The sequence below is a fragment of the Pseudochaenichthys georgianus genome, chromosome 15 (assembly GCF_902827115.2).
Source record: "Pseudochaenichthys georgianus chromosome 15, fPseGeo1.2, whole genome shotgun sequence".
Lineage (NCBI taxonomy): Eukaryota > Metazoa > Chordata > Actinopteri > Perciformes > Channichthyidae > Pseudochaenichthys > Pseudochaenichthys georgianus.
The window spans coordinates 18,976,869-18,998,418 of record NC_047517.1 but is presented as its reverse complement, the minus strand read 5'-3'; the positions used below and the strand labels follow the sequence as shown (position 1 = coordinate 18,998,418).

General features: G+C 44.8%; 1 protein-coding gene across 1 annotated transcript in view; it reads right to left on the bottom strand.

Moving 5' to 3' along the window:
- tacc2 (transforming, acidic coiled-coil containing protein 2) overlaps positions 1–21,550 on the bottom strand; it is a 50,453-nt gene that overhangs the window by 6,344 nt on the left and 22,559 nt on the right. Inside the window, exons 7-16 of the mRNA XM_034101020.2 lie at positions 20,449–20,739; positions 8,853–8,956; positions 7,170–8,547; positions 5,536–5,590; positions 5,228–5,432; positions 4,768–4,817; positions 4,518–4,627; positions 4,098–4,251; positions 3,578–3,724; positions 3,196–3,288 (exon numbers count right to left, since the gene is read on the bottom strand). Of these exons, the coding sequence (XP_033956911.1) occupies positions 3,196–3,288; positions 3,578–3,724; positions 4,098–4,251; positions 4,518–4,627; positions 4,768–4,817; positions 5,228–5,432; positions 5,536–5,590; positions 7,170–8,547; positions 8,853–8,956; positions 20,449–20,739 (2,587 nt within the window). The remainder of the gene's footprint in view (positions 1–3,195; positions 3,289–3,577; positions 3,725–4,097; positions 4,252–4,517; positions 4,628–4,767; positions 4,818–5,227; positions 5,433–5,535; positions 5,591–7,169; positions 8,548–8,852; positions 8,957–20,448; positions 20,740–21,550) is intronic.

Sequence of the window (21,550 nt, the reverse complement as noted above, 5' to 3'; positions counted from 1 at the left end):
TCGGGAACAATAGGCATGTCCAGAACATCCTCTTTTTCCCGGTCTGGAAGGTTCGTCAGGTTGAGCCACCTGGCTCTCTCCTGTACCACCATCATTCCCAGTGCTTTGCCCGTGGCTTGGACTGCACAGCGCTGCACACGGAGGCAAATGTCCTTGATCGCTGCGATCTCGTCCCACACGGCAGGCTCAGGTTTGCTCGACATGTCTTCGCAGAGCTCCGCCTGGTAGGCGGTCAGCAGCGAGGAGACGTTGAGTGCCCTGGCGGACAAAGCTGCGGCTTTATAGGCCCGTTCGGTCATTGTTGACTGGAACCGGTCTGCCTTTGCCGGTAGCATGGGGTTCCTGCTCGGTGTCGAAGCCAGCCTCGGTTGGAGGTGGGCTGCCACCAGCGGTTCCATGGGCGGCATGCGAAGCAGGCCAAGCCTCTCCATACCGTCACAGTCCAGGGAGGAGGCACCCTGGATTGGGGCCTTGTTGCTAAAGGGGCGGTCTCTCCACGAGACCGACACCTCGTCCAGCATCTCCGGAAAGACTGGAAGGAGCTGCCTCTTCGTCCTCGCTGCTTGGGGCAAGTTCTTCCCCTCGTAGCGAGATCTGGAGGTCTCCTTGGCCACTTCAGGCCATGGGATGTCCAGCCTGGACGCAGCGAGTTGACACACGGCCTGCAAGTCCATACTTAGAACGGGCGAAGCTGGTGTGCTCTCGCCCGGGGGAGCGGACATCGCTCCCGGCTTTGCAGCCTGAGCCAATGAAACGAAGATGTCATCCTCATCCGAGTCAGACAGGAGGAACTCAGAGGTATCCTCTTCGTCCTCCATATAGTCCAACTCCAGGACATCCTCCGCGGGTGGAACCATGGTGAGGTCCAGTTGGGAGCCCCAGCTTGACACAGCGCGGGGCTCCGCTCTCGCGGCTCTTGCCGCCACCGGGTCCCAGCCTGACACGGCGTGGGGCTCCGGTTCAGCGGCTGCCGCTGTTGTTGAGCCCCAGTCTGACACAGCGCGGGGCTCAATCTCTGCGGCGGACGCCACCATGTCTTGATTGCCGGCCGGCGAATCAGCGGACATGAGGGGGTCCCGTCCCGACAAGCTAGCTTGGCGTGCTAACCGTCGGCCGAGGCTCTTAATGGTGAAGCGGGTACAATACCCGCACGAGCCGGGGTTATCGATAGCCTCCCGGGCGTGTTCCAGCCCGAGGCAGGACGAGCAGACCTGGTGTGAGTCTGTGCCTGAAATCTTAAACCCGCAGCCGCATAGCCGAGCCTCCGAGTCCTTGACTCCTCTGGTGTGAGGGAGAGAAGGGTCCATCTTCGTTCGCCGGGGTGTCGGCGTGGAGTGGACGCGCTAGTAACAGGTACGTTACTGAGAAAAAAATCCAACCTTGCCATTAGTCCGAAAGGAAAAAAGGCGACGGTGTAGATTTTATTCTTAAAGAATATTAACTGGTGTGTTAATACCTTTTTTTAAACAGGTATGTTACTACTGTAGCTTGAAGAAAAAAATCAAACCTTACCGATATTTCGACAGAAAGAAACGGCGAGGGCAGATTACAATATTAACTGGTGTGTTAATATTGTTCAGTCTTCTTGCAAAGCAAAAAAAGTAACCGGCAAGCGCCCGTCGACCGAATGTTAGCTTTGGGTTCAGTCTGTGGACCGTTAAGCTAGCCCGGCTATTGATAATTCGAGATGTGCTCTGAAGCGAGAAGAGGTGTTTGAATGACGCTGCGTCGTAGCGCAAGCTACTTAAAGGGTGGGTGGATTCCCTGACGTTGACGTCAAGATCACCAGCCAATCAGGATTGGCGTAATGAGATTGATGCTTCTGTTTGCATACGCGTTGAGGTGCATCCCATAGTGAGACATCGAAAGGAGTGTTATGAATGAGAACTACAGATAACACAACTTGGACTCATTTGCTCACAGGTACAAAGTACAACTAAGGGAATCTAAAAAGTAATTTATAAAAAGGTCTAAGACTTTTTGACTTGCGGTCTACAGGAGTTAGTTTACAGTGCAGTCTCAATGTATTTGAGCAGTGTGGGAAATGAAGCCCTATTATTTTCTGAGCAGTCTAAAATTGGTAGTAGACGACTAAGTTCTGAAGTGTTGTGATTCCTACACTCTTAGCTAATGTAGACGTGTTCGACTTCATTCCCCCTGAGCACTGTAACCTCGTAGTTATTTCAAATCCATTGTGCTTGTGCAGTGAGCCAAAAACAATGAAATTACCAAATACTTGGACTGCACTGTAGTTGGATTATAGGACGGGGGCGGATCAAGGGGTATAATGATACTCTTACTTTAAGTAAGGGCGAACCGTTGATATTCCATCGCCGAGTGCTGGGTTTCTTTAGTCTAGACTGTGAAATGTGTGGGACACAGCATGAGACAAAGCGGAGAAGGAAGCGTCTTCCTTCCAGCTCTTACACTGACTTTCTTTTAATGTTCATAAATCAGCTCAGCAAAAAATAATCCCTATTCGTATATCCAGGCATGTGCTGTTTCAGCATAAGCCCTCCAACCAGCAAAATGCTCACACTCTACCCTAAATACTGACACCTACCTACCTGTTTGTAAGTGCTGTTAGTCCGGAAAAAGGACCAATTCAATATACAAGAATGTGACTGGGATTTAGGCGGATGATAGCAAAGCATCAGCAAACACATCTGGGACAGTTACATCTCTACAATTCCTCGGCTGCTGATATAAGACAATCCCAGTCACATTCATGCCATTGTAAGGCTTTTAAAAACAGGCAACATGCAAGTTGCCTAACAGGAGACAGCTGAGGAGCTCGCTGCTAGTCGGGGGGCGGGGGCGGGGGGGGGGGGGGGGGGGGGAGCTGGATGCATAAAGCCATGTTAGAGATTCCATATGTGGGGATTGAGGAGGATTGCATATGTAGCTGGGCAGCCACAATGTTGATAAGGCCATGGGATCACACTCACACTCAGAATGGTGTGTTTAAGGGGAGGGGAAAAGGCAGGCTGAGACACACTCATGCACGCACACTACAGCCAGGCACACATGCATCTCACACACCCCTGCATGTACGTAATAACTAATTCAGGATGCCCTTTCCTTTTACACAGACATTCACACACACACACACACACACACACACACACACACACACACACACACACACACACACACACCCTTTGCATACATCAGGTGCAGCACTCAGCGCAGTACCTGGGGGTTTACAGTGGAGAGGGAGGGGCACTGTGAGATGTTTTTGGCTATCTGCAGAGCCTCTATCCTCAGGGCAGCAAGCACCAGTTCCTCCTGGGCCGCAGACATGGGGGGTGGGGGGACGGGTATTGGTATTTTTTTGGGGGGTAAGGGAGGGGAGTTGCGGCCCCAGGATGAGAGAGCAAAGGGAAAACATACAGACACTTGAGTTGAGCGCACACACTTGCTGTCTACATTTCACACACCATCAATCTATGGGAAAATGAAAGGGCTGGATGTAGTGAGGTGAAACAATGGGAGTAATGTGAAAAAAACACACAATCAGGGTGGAGGGGGCCCACCAGAGGCATAAAGAGGGGTCATCAGTGGTCTGTCAACACACCTGTAGTTTTTGAGCGAATGCTGTCGGGTTGGTCTCAGCCAGGTCGGGCTCCAGGTACTGCAGGTGGTCGTCACACTCAGACAGCCTTTCTAACAGGGGCATGGGCAGGACAGGAGCAGGGGCCTCCACAGGGCCCAGGCTAAGGGGCTACAGGGGCACCGGGAGGAGTGGGGGAGGAGGGTAGGGGTCAGCATGGCAAAGCAAAGCGCTGAGTTTTTGTGTGGCAGCATTGGGAGCTGAGTCACTGAGTTTAAGCTGGGAAGCTACAGTAGGGGAACTGGCTATGTGTTATTAACAGTGACAGGGCTTTAATGAGAATCACTATGACTGATGTTGGAGGGCTAATTCAAGGCCTGAAATACAGCCTATTGCAATCTGCCCCATGTGACTAAACATTGACATGGTATAAATGTGACAAAATCATAACTGTCCCAACATGATGAGGACAAGACATAGAAATGACAACATGTGTGATAACTGATCGCTGAGTTTTGAATATTTACAATAGTGATCGGCTCACCTGCTCATCCCTCTCTGTGCTCTGTGTTCGGCTGAGCGCCTTGTTCTCTCTCTTTCTGCCCTTTTCCCCAGCAGAGCCCTCTGGACCAGGCCGGGAGCTCAGCACTGGTGTCTTCATACCCGCTGTTATCTGGGCCTCCATCTCCTCAAAACTGCTGCTCACAGGGAGAACCAGAGGGGAGAGACATGGCATGTGATTTACTGTATATGATGGATGAGAGTGTTAATGAAAAACAGAGCTGAAGCAGCAATCTTAATCATTCTGGTTTCTAGTTAGCCCAATGCATGTCTACTGTACACGTGAAGCACTGAACATTGCACCGTCAGACTTCCTACATTATAAAGTGAACATACAATGTAGACATTTCCGGCAAATTACAACACATATTACAAAAATAAAACATGAGTAGGTTGTGTTTACCCAGTGCAGGGGGAGCTGGGTTCAGATCCATTTGCGCACTTATTCTTGGGTAAGTTGTCAGAAACGGAGTCTAACTTCAGGTACAAAGACGGCTTCTTCACAGACAGTGGCTACATGAAACACAAGCAAATAAAGCAGACACTTTTTTATATATAGGTACACATTTTACAACTTAGAAAGAAAGTACAAGTATAAAGAAAGAAAGCAGCAAATATTTCATACAATTATTTAAATAACACAGAATACTCACAGGCGAAGCGGAGCCAAGCTTCTCCATATACTCAATCTCATAGTCTTGCACTGATGCAGAAAGACAAAAATAAGTTTTAGAGTCAGAGGAAGAAATGGAGAGACATATCTAGCCAGTGTTGAGCTCTGGACTGATGGGTTTAGAAGCTGAGGCAGGGCTGTTTGTTCATTATATCCTCTCTGACCTAGATTGGTTGCGCCACAGAGCCTTAGGGAAGAGGTGGCTCTTTTGGAGGACAGAGGGCAGTCGAGAACTCGGCCATATTATTTCACTGCCAGAACAAAAATCAATAATGTAGCTAAATTAATGTAGAGGAAAGTGGCAGGTGGCTGTACTGTAAATGATGGTTTTAGCTTTTAATATCTTTTGAGCACCACCTATCTGCAGTCTGCATTTATCAGGACGCAGGTGGCTGGAGATACAAAAAGAGATCCGAGAGAGTCAGACAGCTAAGCCTCACCTGGAGTCTGATCAGGAAGTCTGTTCTCGTTAACAAAGGACGAAAGGTCGCTCGGCTGAGGGAAGTCTTGCTGCTCAGAATTCAAATCTGCATCCACGTTGTGTAGGGCTGCCCACTTATGACTAGTGGAGGAAGCCAGCTTCTCCTCATCTGTGGCGTGGTCATCCTGTGGGTGGAGGGAGGGAGTTTCATCTGGTGTAGGATCCTGCAACACAGAGGAGGTAGCAGTGAGATGGGAGAAGGAAAACATTTAGCCAGACAGTGAGAGAGCCAAGTGTACATAAAGAAATAAAGAATCAGGTACACACCTCGGATGGCTCAGATGAGGATTTCTTTGGCGACCTCTTCACTCTGAAAGTGTTACTGAGAAAAAAAAGTTCAATCATCAAGATCCAGAGTCCCTCCGGGCCTTCAGTACACAACTTTTAATCAGATCCAACAGTCACTGTCTAACACCAAGTATTGTAAAATGTTTATAATTGCAAATCCTAATATGACAAACTGGTTCTGCTTTTGCATGAATGACAGGATATTTCCATAGAGCAGCATTACCATCATGTGAAATAGTACCACTTACTGTGTGTGGCTGAAATGAACAGAACAGTGACATATTGTGACAAGGGATGAATCTATATTTAGTGCACAGAAGTATTGAGAAATGAATATTATGTTATTATGTTATGTTATGATTACTGTAGATGTGGTTAGTTGAAGGTTCTTACTTTTTCTGTTACCTCAGTTTTCAATTTACAGATCCTGTGAAACAGAGGATTTGTAAAAAAGTTCTTCGCTTGCAATTAACCACAACCATCAGGATTCATTATCCTGTTTATCATCAACGACTCTAAGAGACATCTGGAATATCTGGGCAGCACTGTGTCACTAGTAAAAAAATGTTTACCCATCGTATCAAGGATATCATTCCTAACTGAACTCATAAGGATTGAATATAAATGGGACAATAACCCTAAAAAACGTTATATATCTATTAAAGTATTATCATTATTATATTGTAAAGCTTTTCTCAACAATAGCCAACAATGAACACAAGAGGGAGCACAAGCCCTTCCTGATACACACTTGTGGATGTGACACAGTGGCATATCAGTAAACACTGATCTATAAAGAAGAGATACAAGGTATTTTGTCGGCTTCAGTAGAAAAAGATAATAATAAAAAATGTTTCCATTAAACTGAATTTGTTCCAATATCTACACTTTGGAGTACGTTCTGAAAGAAAACATGAATTCCGTGTAAATGTTTTGACAACCGACCGATGAAGGCAGAAAAAAAGGTAAAGGCATATCTCCATGTGTTTTTAAGTTTGTCTTTCGACAGCATATTATTGCAATCTGTTGCAGTGACCTCTATTGGAAGAAGCATGTTAAGCCTTTAACACTGCTGACCACACCCATTGTAATACAACATTGGACCTTTGTTAACTGTAAATGGCAGTGTGTGTGTGTGTGTGTGTGTGTGCGTGCGTGCGTGCGTGCGTGCGTGTGTGCGTGTGTGTGTGTGCGTGCGTGCGTGCGTGTGTGTGTGTGTGGGCAGGATTAGAAACTGTTTAAATGAATTGTTTGATCATGGGCTCAAGGGATTATGATGTCTCTGTTAATATGAAGAGGAGCATCAGGGCAACATGCTGCTTTTAAATAAGTCACATGGAATTGAGGGTCAAAAAGGGATGGATGGTTGTGTTGTCCCTGTACTTACAACAAACAACATAGAGAAGACACACCCCTGGACTTCCTGTGACATATGAGAATACACAGACACAGGTGACAGAGAGGCAGACAGAGACATAATAGACAAGAGAACCACGTACAAACACAGACTAACCTCACCTACAGAGCAGCAGACGTTCCCACACATACATTGTTCTGCAATTTCGTGTGGACTCTCCCATGTACGGCCCTTGTGTAATAAACTGTTAACTTACGATTTGATAGGAGTTTTCTTCTTCTTGGCAGGTTTGTTCAGATTTTGGTCCTCCAGTTCCCCAATGTTGTCATTGTCAATTTCATTGTCAAAGTCATTGGATGACAGTTCAAAGGAGGCGGAGGCCGTAGGAGGGGAGTCGGCCATCTTATTGGACGATTTGAAAGGGTCTACAGAGTCATCAAAGTTATTGGAGTCAAAGGAGGGTCTTGATAGTTTGGGGGAGTTGGGGATGCCTTTCTTAGTAGTAAATGGGTTGAAGTTGGGATCTTCCCACTTGTCAGAGTCAAACTTGTAAGAGACTGCAGGAACAGGGATATCCTCCTCGTTGCCATTGTGTGTTGCTGTAAGATCGTTGTCCAGCTGCTCCGTCTTAACCGGAGGGGCTTTCTTCAGCCCCAGCCTTGGTTTCCTCAGAGGCATCTTCCCACCAGGCTTCTTGCCCAATTTCTTAGGCGGGGGAGGGGTCGCCTCACAGCCCTCCTCAGAGTAGTCAAACTCCAGCCTTACTGACTGACGGTTGGGGACGATGGGTTGCTCTTCAGGGTTTGTGATCGACTTTTCAAGAGGAGCTGGTGGACACGGCTCCACAGCAGATACAGAGGGACTCTCTGGAGGGGGGGCTATAGGAGCACACACAGGACCTTTACGACCAAGAACGGGGGAATTGGCAACTTTACTTCCTCCAGTATTGAATGGGTCAATGCTCTCAAAATTATCTGGATCCCATTTGTAGGAGGTAGTAGGGAGGATGGGGGATTCGTCTCCACCTGCTGGACTGCCCGGGAGAGGGGTCTCCTCCTGGCACAAAGGTAAGGCAGGGATAATAAGGCTCTCCTCTTGGCTCGTATGATTGGTCTCCTCCGGCAGGGGAGGTGGAGTCTCCACACGGTTCTTCCTGGTTCTGCGGAGGGTTCCTCCGGGGCTCGGGGTTGCAGACCCTCCCTCTGCTTCCTCCTGAGGCTGGAGAGGGCTGGCAGTACGAGGTGTTGCACCGTTCTTGATCTCCGGGGTGCTGCTGGATGAGGCTGGCCTCGGACTCTCTGGGTTGGAGTTCTGCCTGAGAAGAGGCTTCTTCTTCAAAGACCCAGAACGGACTTTCTTGGGCCTGCGGAGCGTCCCTGGTGCACTCTCGGTACCTACGCTAAAGGATTCAGAATGTAGACGGAAGCCTTCCACCGATGATCCGTCCGACAGACCAGCACTGTCTAGTTCTCCTCCCTGGAGGCTGAGTGAACGGGTAAGAGCAGAAACCTCAATGTTGTATTGGCCACTGGCTGCAATGGGCCGGTCCTCATCAAATACAGTACACGGGGAATGGCATGTTGCATCAGCTGAGGGCAACTCAGAGGCAGGATCACTGACTGAGGAGTCTGCTACTGCAAAAGATGGAGAGACGTAACGTAAAGAGCTTTAAGCTGCTATAAAGCATAACATCCAAATTGAGTGAAACTGGTATAATGATATGTTTGAACTGGCTTAAGTGTTAGATTGAGACGTGAAACAGGAAGCCTTCGTGTAGACAAAAGCTGTAGCTGACTTTTTTCACATCCAATGAATACTGCTTTATTCCACTAGATGGTGCACACAGCCTGTCTTACACCTGCATATTTATGGCGGTGTACCAGAGCATCATACTGTAGAAGAGCTTTGCACACATCATGGCAACATTTTCTTACTCTACCTTTGTCATTGGATGTTTGCTGGGTTTGGGGATCTATAGGATGAACAGTCTTCACTGGAGTTGTGGCTTCAGGGGTCTCAAACGCCCCATCAGAGTCTGAGCTCCTATAATAGAAGATGAGTATACATCAGACTGATATCACTTGAACTGTAAGGACTCAGAGTCAGTGACGCCATGCGAGGGTGATCATAACTTCTCTCCTTCAGAAACAGGACATCACGAAGGATACTTTTATTTCCCAAGAAAGCAGTGTGAATATTATTATTGAGTGCAATGTGATTTAAATAAGTGATCCATTTTGTTGTTGTCGGTATCAGGTTGGAGGCAGGTGCAATTACATGTATGTGAAGAAAAGAATCCCTGTGCTGGTATGTGTTAGTGTTTTCTTTTTTTGTAAACTGTAATGTCTACAAATGAAAACACTGAATCTGCAGTGAGATGACAGATAATGACACAACTGAGACACTGAATAACTCCACCTCAACACACTCATGCAACACCCATACAAGTCCACCTAAAGGTTACACAGAGTAGGGAGGGGGACTGAGGGGAAAACCGAGTGGAAAACAGAGCAATTACTATTTTCTGCAAGATAGGCTGTAAAAGAAATCACACCGTTATTCTGTATTGATTATTCTCAGCATTACACATACACACAAAGCAAAGCCCTCCAGAAAACCGGACTACGTAGGTCGCTGCTCCGCTGATCAATGTATAACTTGGCAATATGTCGCCGCAGCCTGCAGCCCGTCTCACCTCTGTCTGATCGGCTCCAAAGCATCCCTGATCCTGCGGTCATGTTGTGAGCTCCAGGAGAAACTCCGTAGGAGCCCCAGACCGGGATCAGAGCCCGGGCTGTCACCGTCTGATGCCCCACCCAGCAGTGTGTCCCAGCCCCAGCGAGCCCACTGCAGTGGAGACAGAGCCTGCCACGTACTCACTGCCATGACCGGCTACTCCTCTCCGCACAACGATGCTGCTGCTGCCTGACACACAGGTAGACGCCCACCGCCTCTTCTTCAGATGATGACTAAAAGACCACCAGTTCCAACCTTCCCTATTTTTTTCCTCGTTTCCTCTGTATTTTAATATCTCATTGTTTCTAATCTACAATCTTATTTCTTTCATGCTGCTCTTTGTCTATTGCAGCCCTATCAGTCTGTCTCCTCTCCTCTCCTCACCAGTAGGTAATGATGCCTCCCAATCTAAATGAGACTGGCTGCAGAAGCCCACTGCCTGCATACTGTATATTCTCTCCCCCCTTTCTCTCTCTTCCTCTCATGCTCTCTCTCTTGCTCTCCCTCCAGTTACCTCCCTCCCTCTACATGTCTTGCTCCTGAACTACTTGGCTGTATCCACCGAGAAGACAAGGCACCCTATTGAGCACCAGCCATACATTTACCATTTACCAGTACTTCACCAAATGAATATATCATGTCCCTTAATGTTTAATGCGTTTAAATTGCTGTGTACAAATGGGTCATTCATACAGACACACTGAAACTGAAGAAACCTCCTTTCTTTTGATAATACTGAATCCTGAAATTATATTAGTGTGTGCATGTGCAGGCGATGGCTTCACCAACACATCCTTTGACAGTATGATTGAAATGAGTGTTTCATAATGTCCATATAAAATGGTAAGGAAAATGTCATGACTAGAGTAAACGGTGTCCTTATTGTGAATCCTTTCACAAATACAAGAGCCTAGATGGTAGAAGAGACAGGGACCCCCACGGTTAAATGACACCTCTATGTCTGCACACTATATTGATTTAGCTCATATATAGGGGTTTAGCTCAAGGCATTGTTGAAGCCATTCAGCATCCTTTGGGGGTCATTTGTCAAACATGTGCACGCATACATGGATCAAATAAAAGCCAGTAGTACAAAAGACATGGGGGGCCTATAACACCATCACGCCATCAATTCTGCCGATGCAATACAATTCCGGGCTCACCCACTTATTTGATTGAGGTGGCTGGCTTGTAATAATTGTCTTTTGCTGTCATGGTCAATATGTCGACTTTCCCTGGGGTCATATCACAGCAGAGATGGAGGCGTATCTAAGTGAACACTATGGCAGGAGTAACACGTTCACTTAAGCCCCAATGTAATTTGCTGTGAAATGATATAGACTACACAAGCTCCAACAGGGTCTTAATGATATGAGAAGTCTGTTAATCACATTTTTCTATACAAAGTGAAATAATCTAACCCTAACCCAAATGAAGCAAAAGCACTAGCAATACTTTGGGTAGTGTGATGCAGAAATTAGAGCACATAGTAAAGAAGGGAGCCAGCGCTGTAATCTCTGTGAGGGCCCAGTGTGTCCCAGCAGGATCAGACTGGTCTGCCTGGAGATCCATCTGGATCCTTCACTGGAAACCAGGACCATAGTGTCACATGGTCGGACAGGCAGTGACACAGACAGCTCCAAGGACAGGACCCACTTACAGAGAATCAAAAGAGCTGTAAGAAATTCAGCTCTCTGGAGATTTAGTTTTAATGTGTGGTATTCAAATGTAAATATATATATATAATTTGTTCATAGGATGATTGTAAATAGAACTTAATACAGTGATATAATAAGGAAATTGGGTCTGATTTCAACGTTCCGTCCTTGCAGAGGATATCTTTCACGTGACTGCAACACTGTGTTGCTATGGTAACAGAAGGTTGCTCCCGCCGCCATATGTTCCACGCTGGCAGGAAACACGTTGGAGGCTCACAGTCTAACACACACACACACTGAGGCTTGCCTCACGTGGTACAGTGACGTGTTATATGATATTGAAAACAAATAAATGCACATTGAAAATGATGCAAGTCGCTGCTGCATAAGCATTATTCATGAATCATTTTGGTGAAAGCAAGAACAAATAGTGTTTATTCTACCTTTTTTGTTCCTCTCACAATGCTTGATATTGATATTTGGTATTTATTTAAAACAAATCATACAATGAAATGAGTGAATGAAAAGGTTGAATAAAATCAATCTCGGAATATCTTTTGTCTGTTCTGGATGCAGACAATAAATAGAAAGAGGAAAAGCAGCGCTGAGTGGGTGAGCACTCGGGGTATGGGGGTGAATAGAAACAAAGAGAGCAGCAGTGAGTAGCAGCCTCTCACAGGCGGAGATGACTGCCTGGAGACAGGATCTCTGCAGCGTGAGCGGGGCAGGGAGACGCTGCACTTCAGACAGCCAGACGTGTCTAAAATATAACTCGGCCTGTCTAAACAGCTTTCACTGTGCTGGAGGGAGAGCCAGCGCCATCCCCGGGGAAGAAGTGGAGCTGGGATACACTGACAAGAAAACCTAACACCACCTACTATATATATATATATAGATATATATGTATATCGATATATCTATATACATTCTTCCCAAAAAATAAGGTGTTGGATATGCAAAGCAAGCACTTATCTGCTCTTTGTAAAGATTTGATTACAGAATTTAGGAGGGACTAAATGTGATTAGTTCTAAGCAGCTGTGTGATTAGCCTCAATGGATTAGCTGCACCATCTTCATCAAAACTCTCTCCATCTGCACTCCAATCATCTATCTTTTTTTCCGTTCCAATGCTACTGTCCCTTTAATTGCCTGGCACCCTCTTTTTTGCTCCATTTCTACAATCATCCAAGAACCAACATGATATCTCTTCATTTCTTGAGAGCTTTCTATATCATGTTGATTTGTGATCTTATGATATCATTTTGGGCATTAAAGGTTCTACTGATTGTCTGTCAGACAAAAAGCAACAACAAAAAAAGCAACAAAAAAAGCAGTTAAGTAAAATGGTCTATGTAGCAATTCAATGCACTATTAATTGTTCACATGCTTTGCCTTATCATACATGTATGTCACCGACTGAACTAGGATTTATAAATTAACCAGCATAATTTCCACTTAATAAATAAAGTAACACTTTTACTACTGTTGGGGTTGAAAATATAAAATAACTGCTGATTTAAGGGGTTTTAGGTGGGAGTTTTAACCCCTATTTTAGTGTATAAATACAAGTTTTCTATCCTAGAAAGAAACATTGTTTTGCAGTATAAACATGAAAATATCTGGAACTAAACATTTTACACCAAACATTTTCATTCTATGATAGTAACTGTAAATGTATATATATTTTTTTTTTAAATAAGGAAGAGAGTAAAATCATATGATATATAACAGGCAGTTATACCAAGAGTCTGTCCCTCATGACACCATAGCCAGTGTATGAACTGAAACTAAAGACACCAACAGAGGGCGCTCCTGTGCTTCAATCCTGTGGAGTGTCTGAATCTAAAGCATTACATCATAGTGAAACATCACAACCTATTTTTATTTTACAAGAGCCTGTCCAGTTTCTCCACACACGTGATGTGGTGAGCCAGCACGCAGGGGGAAAACATTGTAATGGAAAAAGAGCACATAGTGGCTCTTGTGTTTTTCAACTTCAGGAAATGAAATCTTATGGAGAATCACTCTGCACCTTCTGCAGGTCATATAAACAGAGCCACGTGTCTCTCAGCTCCATCCAGACTGATGTCAGCTCTCAAATCTGGTGTCCCTTTAAAATCCAATCAGTCTCAAAACAAAGAAGCAACTGAGAGAACAGAGTGTCAGACTAAGATTATGTCCATGTGTAATACCTCAGTGAGCCTAATCTGAGACTTCACAAGCAGATGGCTCACTAACCAACAACAGGCCAGGTCTGTGAGACAGAGCACCAGCAAGGAGGGGGTTACAATATCCATGTTAAAGATGAGATCAGATGCTGGGTTCATTCAGTAATATCCCAACCCTCACCAATGCAGACACAAAACAAAGTTCTCACTAGTTTAAGATTTCAGAATATAATGGAAATGAATTTGCTTAAAGGTGGGGTAGGTAATTTTGGAGAAACCAGCTTGAGTGCGCTAGAATTTGAAAATACACAGCCGCAAGAAATCTGCCACTTCCTGACAGAGCCCCTCCTCCAACACACACGAACGTGCACATGACCAATGAGGGCACGAGATAAGTTTGCGCACAGATGGAAGGCTGACAGGCAGGTAGGCCATCCATTTATTTTAGCCAGGCCGGCTAAAATGATTGGTCGTGCTTTTTACAACACTACGGCTTCCACAGATGACATTTTTTTAATGGATTTTTTGTCAAAGCACTTCAGATATTCATTGCTATCGGGATGTTAAGAGCATTCCATGGAATATAACAAAAAGTGTATCTCGAGCCGGTTTCTCAAACTTACCTACCCCACCTTTAAGCATTCATTTATTTTGGTTTAGTGCCTAACATGTTGATGTGTGAATGCTTTATATACTATAACTGCTTTTGCCTTTGTTGCAAAACTAAGGGAGTTTAACCAGTACTCCGTCCTCTGAGTTCTGAATTTATCAGAGAAGAAAAATGACTTATGTATTATGCTATAAATCATTAATTTCTGCAATACAACACACACACACACACACACACACACACACACACACACACACACACACACACACACACACACACACACACACACACACACACACACACACACACACACACACACACACACACACACACACACACACACACACACACACACACACACACACACACACACACACACACACACACACACACACACACACACACACACACACACACACACACACACACACACACACACACACACACACACACACACACACTCTTTCCCCCTTATCCCTCTCCTCTGGTCCCCTGATTCTTCTTCCCCTGTGCAGTGGTATGTCTGAGATATAAATAAAACAGCAAAGTGGAGCACTCTTGCTCGGTCTCACTCCCTCTCTAACTCTTTCTCTGATCCACAGTTATTCCTGAGTTATCTTCTTCCACCCCCCACACAGCGCGTTCTATTTCAACACCGTCACTCGTCTTGCTTCTATAGTCCTGTCCTCCATCACACAGAACAAAACATCTCCCCACCTGCCTCCCAGCGGCACCTCCTGCACTCATCGCCTGATTCTGGTTCCCACAGGCTCTGCTGAAGCACTACCTTCTTTCTCTGACACACACAGTACTGTATCCGAGGCACACTCAAGCACATGTCTGTGCACATGCTCACATTGTCTCATCCGTACTATTTACATCACAAAAGCACACAACAACAATGACGTGATCAGTACGTCAAATTGGAATGAAGTGGATTGTATGGGTGTTTGCATGGAAAGATGGGGACGCAACAAATGCATTAAACACTGAAGAAGAGATATGTGTCGGGCTTCATCCTGCAACAGTATATAACAACATGGCGAGCAGACTTTCACTCACAGGTGACTGCATTCTGCATAAGAACTCCCCCTGCATGCACAATGAAAAACATGTTGCATGGACGGCCAATTTAAAGCCATAAATAAACATGACAGAAAAGAGGTAGCACTTGGAGCTGCCTTTTGACCTTTTGTTAAATAAAGTGATGTTCTTGTTTTTGATCACACCTCTGCATGTTTACCGACAGAACATGAGGCGGTGGAGTCACACTCACATGTGTTCTTGAGAGAGAGAGGGAGTCTCTCCTTGATCCATGGACTCGTTGGCTCCCATTCTCACCTAGCTCTGCCCCCCCTGCCTGCTCCTGTTTTCCAGCCACCCTCCACATCCACCCTCCTCCTCCCCCCTTCCCTCCAAAACAACCTCTCCGGTTGCTGTTGTTGCCGAGGAGGCAGGCAGCCTGAGTCCGTGGAGGTGAGCGCCGGCTGAGCGTTGCTGTGCTGCAGTGCAGAGGACGAGCCGCTCACATCAGGAGCAAAGCAGCGGATGATTAACGGCTCCTCACTGTCTGCACAGCATCCCTGAGCCGGCGCTGCTTCCCGGAATATTCCTCATTTGGTGGTAAAATGATGCAACACCAGAAGGAATGCAATCCCTAAGAGCAAAAATGCCAAAAAGAGAATAATCCAAAACAAAAAGGATGAAATAACAATCCTGCTTTCTTGCCGTCTTGCATGAGGTGCCTCCTCAGTGTTTTGCTTCCGATATTTCTGAGCTGTGTTGCTGCTCTCACTGCCTCCTCCCCCCTCCACTCTCTCCCCTGACTCCAGCCTCCTGTGCCTTTAAAAAGACAAGCAGCTTTTTTCTCATCCGCTACCACGAGCCAAACAATAGCAGACCCCCCAAAAACCCCACTGACGAGCAGGGGCTTTCTCTTTCGCGTTGTCGGCCCCCTTCTGACACCCTCCTATGGCAACAGTACATGGCGTGCCTGCCTGTCTTCCCCCATCTCTCACCCAGTGACTTGCCCAGTGAAAATGTCATGTGTGTGCCTCCTTTTCACACAATGGAAGCTTCCAGCACTCAGCGTGGCCAACCAGAGTGAAGCCTGAGGTAAACAATAGACTCTGAGAAACGAGTATTGGTGTGTACTATTCAAATATTACCCTATTATGTTCTCTTTCATTCAAGCAAGTCTTTCTACCAGCCTGCATTCACAAAACAGACAATATTAGACCAAAATAACTCCAACTTTAAAATCCTATATTACATGTTAAAGGAGAATTATGATAACACATCAACATGTTAGACATAAGCACACATTTGAGCATAAAAGCTTAATTCAGAGGTGTCATTCGTGGCTTAAGAGATATGAACATATGCTACATTTCTAAATGAATTCAGTCTCTGGGATTAAATCCCTGGACAGCGTGCATGGTTGGTGATCTAATTTACTGGCACTCTCATCAAACCATGAATTGTATCAAAGACCAGACGAGAAATAATGATATTCTGTCTAGACACCTTTCATTTAGACATCTGTGTGTGTGGGACAGGGGCAGGGAATGCGTCCTGTGGGATGGAAATAAGAGCAGGTTCTTCAAATGTCCCATCCTACGTCAAGGAACGATGGGAAAGAGAGGCATTGGAAATATGAGAAGAATTAATCCATTGTACACTCATGGGAAAGTGAGGGAATGAGGCCTCGCCACAATAGCAGATCCAGCCTGGAGCAATTGAAGTCGCACAAACTTTCTGTACACAGGTTTCAGGTGAAGTGTCTCGGCATGTGGCCTAAAGACACAGAATCTCCACTGTAACATGTCGAACACTAAACCCAGTGATCATGCCTAGACTAACAACTCGTTTAAAAAGGGGCAGTGTTTTCATGTAAACATGGAGTCCATTAACTTGTGTTCACAAAGAATATCGATGTGTTCTAGTCTCGGATGAGCCTGTTGGTCGATGTTTTACAGCCCAAGGGGACAAGTAAATAGCTGCCCACTCACAACGCCCAACATACACCCCTAAAAATATTGATTTCTTCTGCCATCCCCACCCCCATACCAACCCAAAGATGTATCTAGGGCAGCAAAGAATGTAAGTGTGAAGTACAAATTCCTACCCTATTGTATGGCTGACAATAACATCCTCTCTGTGTCGCTACTTTAAGAGTCTGGCCTTGCACTGCTGTTCCAACTGCAGACTGAAGAAAAGTAAGAAATAAAAAAGTCAACGAACTCAGGCACTGGAAGAGATGGCTGTGGCAGTTCTTTCTGAAAGATTCATAACAGCGCTCCAAAGGAATCAGAATCACTAGATTTAAAATATGTGTAGCCTGCAAGGGGGATTGAATATAACAGTGCATGCTACTGAGCAGAATGTGATGGATGTGGGTGTGGATTGAAGCTTAGTGGAAAGATTGGCAATACATTCTTTAGTAAAGCATTTCCGTAGACAAAATAATATAACCTCAATATTCAGTACTGTTAAAGTAAAACATGAGTTGTGATAGTCGAGACATTTAAATTATGAGTCTGAATCACTGGTAAAGTCTCCAATTAAACGAAAACAGACAGTATGCCCCTTAATTCGGCACTGCTCAACTCAAATATCCGAGATCATTTAACCAACAAAAGCAAGACAAATATTGCACGCTACTGCAATCACAAGATCTATCCACAGGTCTTTGTGGGTGGTTAAAAAAGCTCTGCAAGTTGCATAGTGTTTAAATACATGTTTTAAGTAATCCTGGTTATTTCTATAGTTATCTGTATTATAGATATTTGTATTATAGATATCTATGACAACACCCTGGGCCGTGATCAGTTCTGAACATCTGATGATCAGGCAGAGTAAGAGCCTGGAGCTTTGTTCCTTGTTTGCCAAGAAAAGGCTGCATCGCTCCCATAAACAATCCCAGAGGGGATGAATTCCCAGAGGCTGTTTCTCAAAAACATTCACTCTTTCAAACATTCAATCTGTGGGCATTCAAAGTAGGGATGCCAGAAACTGAACATGATCAAATTCGAAAATCGGACAGCACTGGCGAATATTAATCGATTATTCGCCGACCGATATATTTTGGTTGAAACTAAGCCAGGAAAAAAAAGAAAAACATAAATAATAATAAAAAAATATATAAATAAAATCGAATTTTAAAAATTATTTTCGATTATGGAGACTCTAACGAATATTAGAAAAATCGAATAATTGCTGGCATCTCTAATTCAAAGTACATCCTAATAATACATTTTGAAATCATGTGATATTGTTTCTCTTTGTATCTACAAAGCCGATGATAATAGCTATCAATGGAGTAATCAGGGAACTTCATTTGGAAACCTTATGATACCCATCAACAAATTATATTAATCACTGACATGTGTTGTAGATGAGATAATAATGAGAACATGTTTGTCACAAGCACAAGTGAAGAGAGTTAGTTTGTTAATTATTTAAAATGCATTGGTTTACATGTACTGTCAAATATAGGACAGAGAATGCTGTATAAATAATCACAATTAAGGATATGGGTTGAGCTGATTTCTTTAAGGTGAATCTAGCCAGATCTGATGTGCTCCTCAATGTTAGCTTTGTTCATGACTGAAAGCATGAGTTCAAAATGTGTGGGAGTTACTAGTAGATGAATAATTAAGAATCATTATCAACATCAGAGGAGAACCTTGAGTTGTTTTTTATCTCATAAAAAGGGATTGAATTTACTCATGCAACTCTTAATGAATCACTCAGTACTTCGTATGTGCATTTTAAAAGGGCCAATTTTCAACTAGAAAGAGGATTCAAGGACGTATGCTGGCAAGCATTTGCCCAGCTGAAGGGCCCTTGAGGAAGATAATCTAATACCATGAATCATTGAGGAGCTCCACCGGAAATGCTTTACGTTATTTCATGGTAAAAATGTGATGTTATACTGCTCTTTGTTTTGCATGTAGCTTTGTTCTAAAACAAATAAACAAGAGTGAAACCATTAACACCTGCACATGTGTTGGCATAGCTCTGGTCCTGTGTCTGCAGGCAACAAGAGTAATGTGTGAAATCCAGTCAGAAAGCCCCCCCCCCCCTTTAACCGCTACCTAACAGTCTTCTCTGATATCGTAAATAATATAACAAAAATGTGCTAGCCTTGCCTTCTCAAAATGCTGGTGTTCTCTTAGAAACAGAGGCAAATAGAAAGCCAAAGAGTATCAAGTCAAAAGCAAAATATGTATAACCTACACAGAAACCAAACAGTTGTTTCCATCCAACACTGAGGCTATGGGAGATACATGAGAGCAGGTGTGTGTCCCTGTGTTGCTTTCTTATACCTGCAGCATTCAGACAGCAGGGTGCAGACACAGGCTGGCCGTACAACATGAACACTGCACTCTGAAGGGAGAACACCCTCTGCTGGTTGTAACTGACAGTGCAAGCACTGTCAAAGTGGCTGAGTCATTCCCTCTTTAAAAGTAGGTATTTGAGATCAATTGCAAAGCCTGGTGTGATTTTCGAGGAATGTTGATTATTATGAGAAGGGAAGCTGTGTGGATAGCAAAAATAATAAGAACATTTAAATGTCATCAGCATCAGTTTAAATGAGTCACTAGTGTAATACACAAGCAGCTTAAATGGCAATAAATATTGTGTGGTTGTGGGTGTGTACGCGCTATACTTAATGCTGTAATGTACATCTACCTGTAAACATTTCAGCCTGCTGCTTTTGCTATACCAATAACGCGCCACAATTATACATGTGAGTTTTCAACCACTGAGTTCATACATAGAAAATCCTGTTTACTATGAGTTCCTGAAGTAGACATGAATGGCAATGCTCTGTCTGATTACATCCACCTTCCAGCTACCTTAAACTCACTTAAATGTAAATCATGTTTGTATCATCCACACAGAAAAGTGTCCAAATGTTAAACTAAGCTAAACACCTGTAAGGCCTAGCATTTCCCATGTAGAATTTGAGAATGATATCAACCATATCTGCAAAAAAGAGGCTCCTAGAATGTCAATCAATTTCTTTAAGAAACAAAAAAAAGGGAACATAATGGGTGATTGCATTTCCAGTAAACTCTCTCTCTGTTCTGAAGCCCTGAGTACATCAAACAGGTTATTCAGTGTGCCAGATGTCCATTTAATGCTGTAATTTGACCTGAATTGGGCTTGAAAGGATAAGGACATGGCTACTTTTCGTCAAACCGGCTAAAGGGACTATAATTAACACGGGACAAATCGTATGTGAGGCATTACAAACAAAGCAGAGCAGGGTCATAAAAGAAACACATTGGACACACATTTTTAAACACAGAAAAGTGCAGTCAGCTGACAGTCAGGCAGAGCTCATGTTCATACCTTAAAGGAGGGTGGCAGGGTTCAGAGGCAGGGCAAGGGTCCTCACTCTGGGAAACAGGAGCTATAGGAGGGGAGGCAAGGGCTGGAGGAGGAGGGGGAGGAAAGCAGGGAGAAGCAGGTGGGGTTCCTTCAGGTGAGTGTCTCTCCGGGGGTGTGGGAGGAGGAGTGGGGAACTCTGTGGTGTCTTGGAGGTGATGAGTGAGGGCGGGCAGGAAGTGGTTTTCGGATGCAGGAGGTTGGGGAGACGCAGGGGCACGGTCACCTCTCTCTGCCTGCTCAGTAAGGGAGGACCTGCAGGGGAACGCAAAACATCAACAGAGAGGCCGAAACAAGAGGGCCAAGTATGGAGATTTGGAAAGCCCGCTGACAACACACTGCATATCCCTCTATGGAAATGAACCAAGGCAGACAGTAGAGCAACATGTAGCACTATGCACCTAAAGCTAGTAGTAATGTGTTGGAAACCTCTTAAGCAATGGAGACAAAACTCAGAGAGACAGGGAGAGCTGGAACTTTGATGGCAAACACTGATGGTTTATTTGGAGTTAACGGCCGGAGAACTGACAAGACATGTGCTGCTGCCACCAGGTGACACGGTGGTTGCCATACCAATTCTGAAGATCTCTACCCCAGACCCATGTATTTAGCTAGTTCTGAGAGAATAATTAACATTGTGCATAACAAGATAAATCACTATAACCCCTCTATCAGCTGACGCCAACAGGCAGGAACAGGGAGACAAAACACAGAGAACACAGCAGCCAGGTTCCAGGTGCTCAGTGAGGGTAGTACAAACTGATCAACTGGGTCAAAGGTAGGGCCTAGGAACATATTTCCCCAACAAGTATCTTCAAAGATACAATGCTCTCCACAAACATCCTAAGAACACTTTGGCGTTTAAATGACATGTAACCCCTGTCATTAGTCCCTTTACATGGACATCCATGTTTCCCTTGCTTGCTGTACGTGCCCTGCAGTGAAGTATCCAGGCTGGTCTTATCAGGAGTGATAGGCTCTCTAATCTGACAGGCAATGCGATGGACGCCCATGCAGCTGTTCCCCACTTGGGGCACTTGGGGCATGCCTCCTGTTTAGCTCTAAA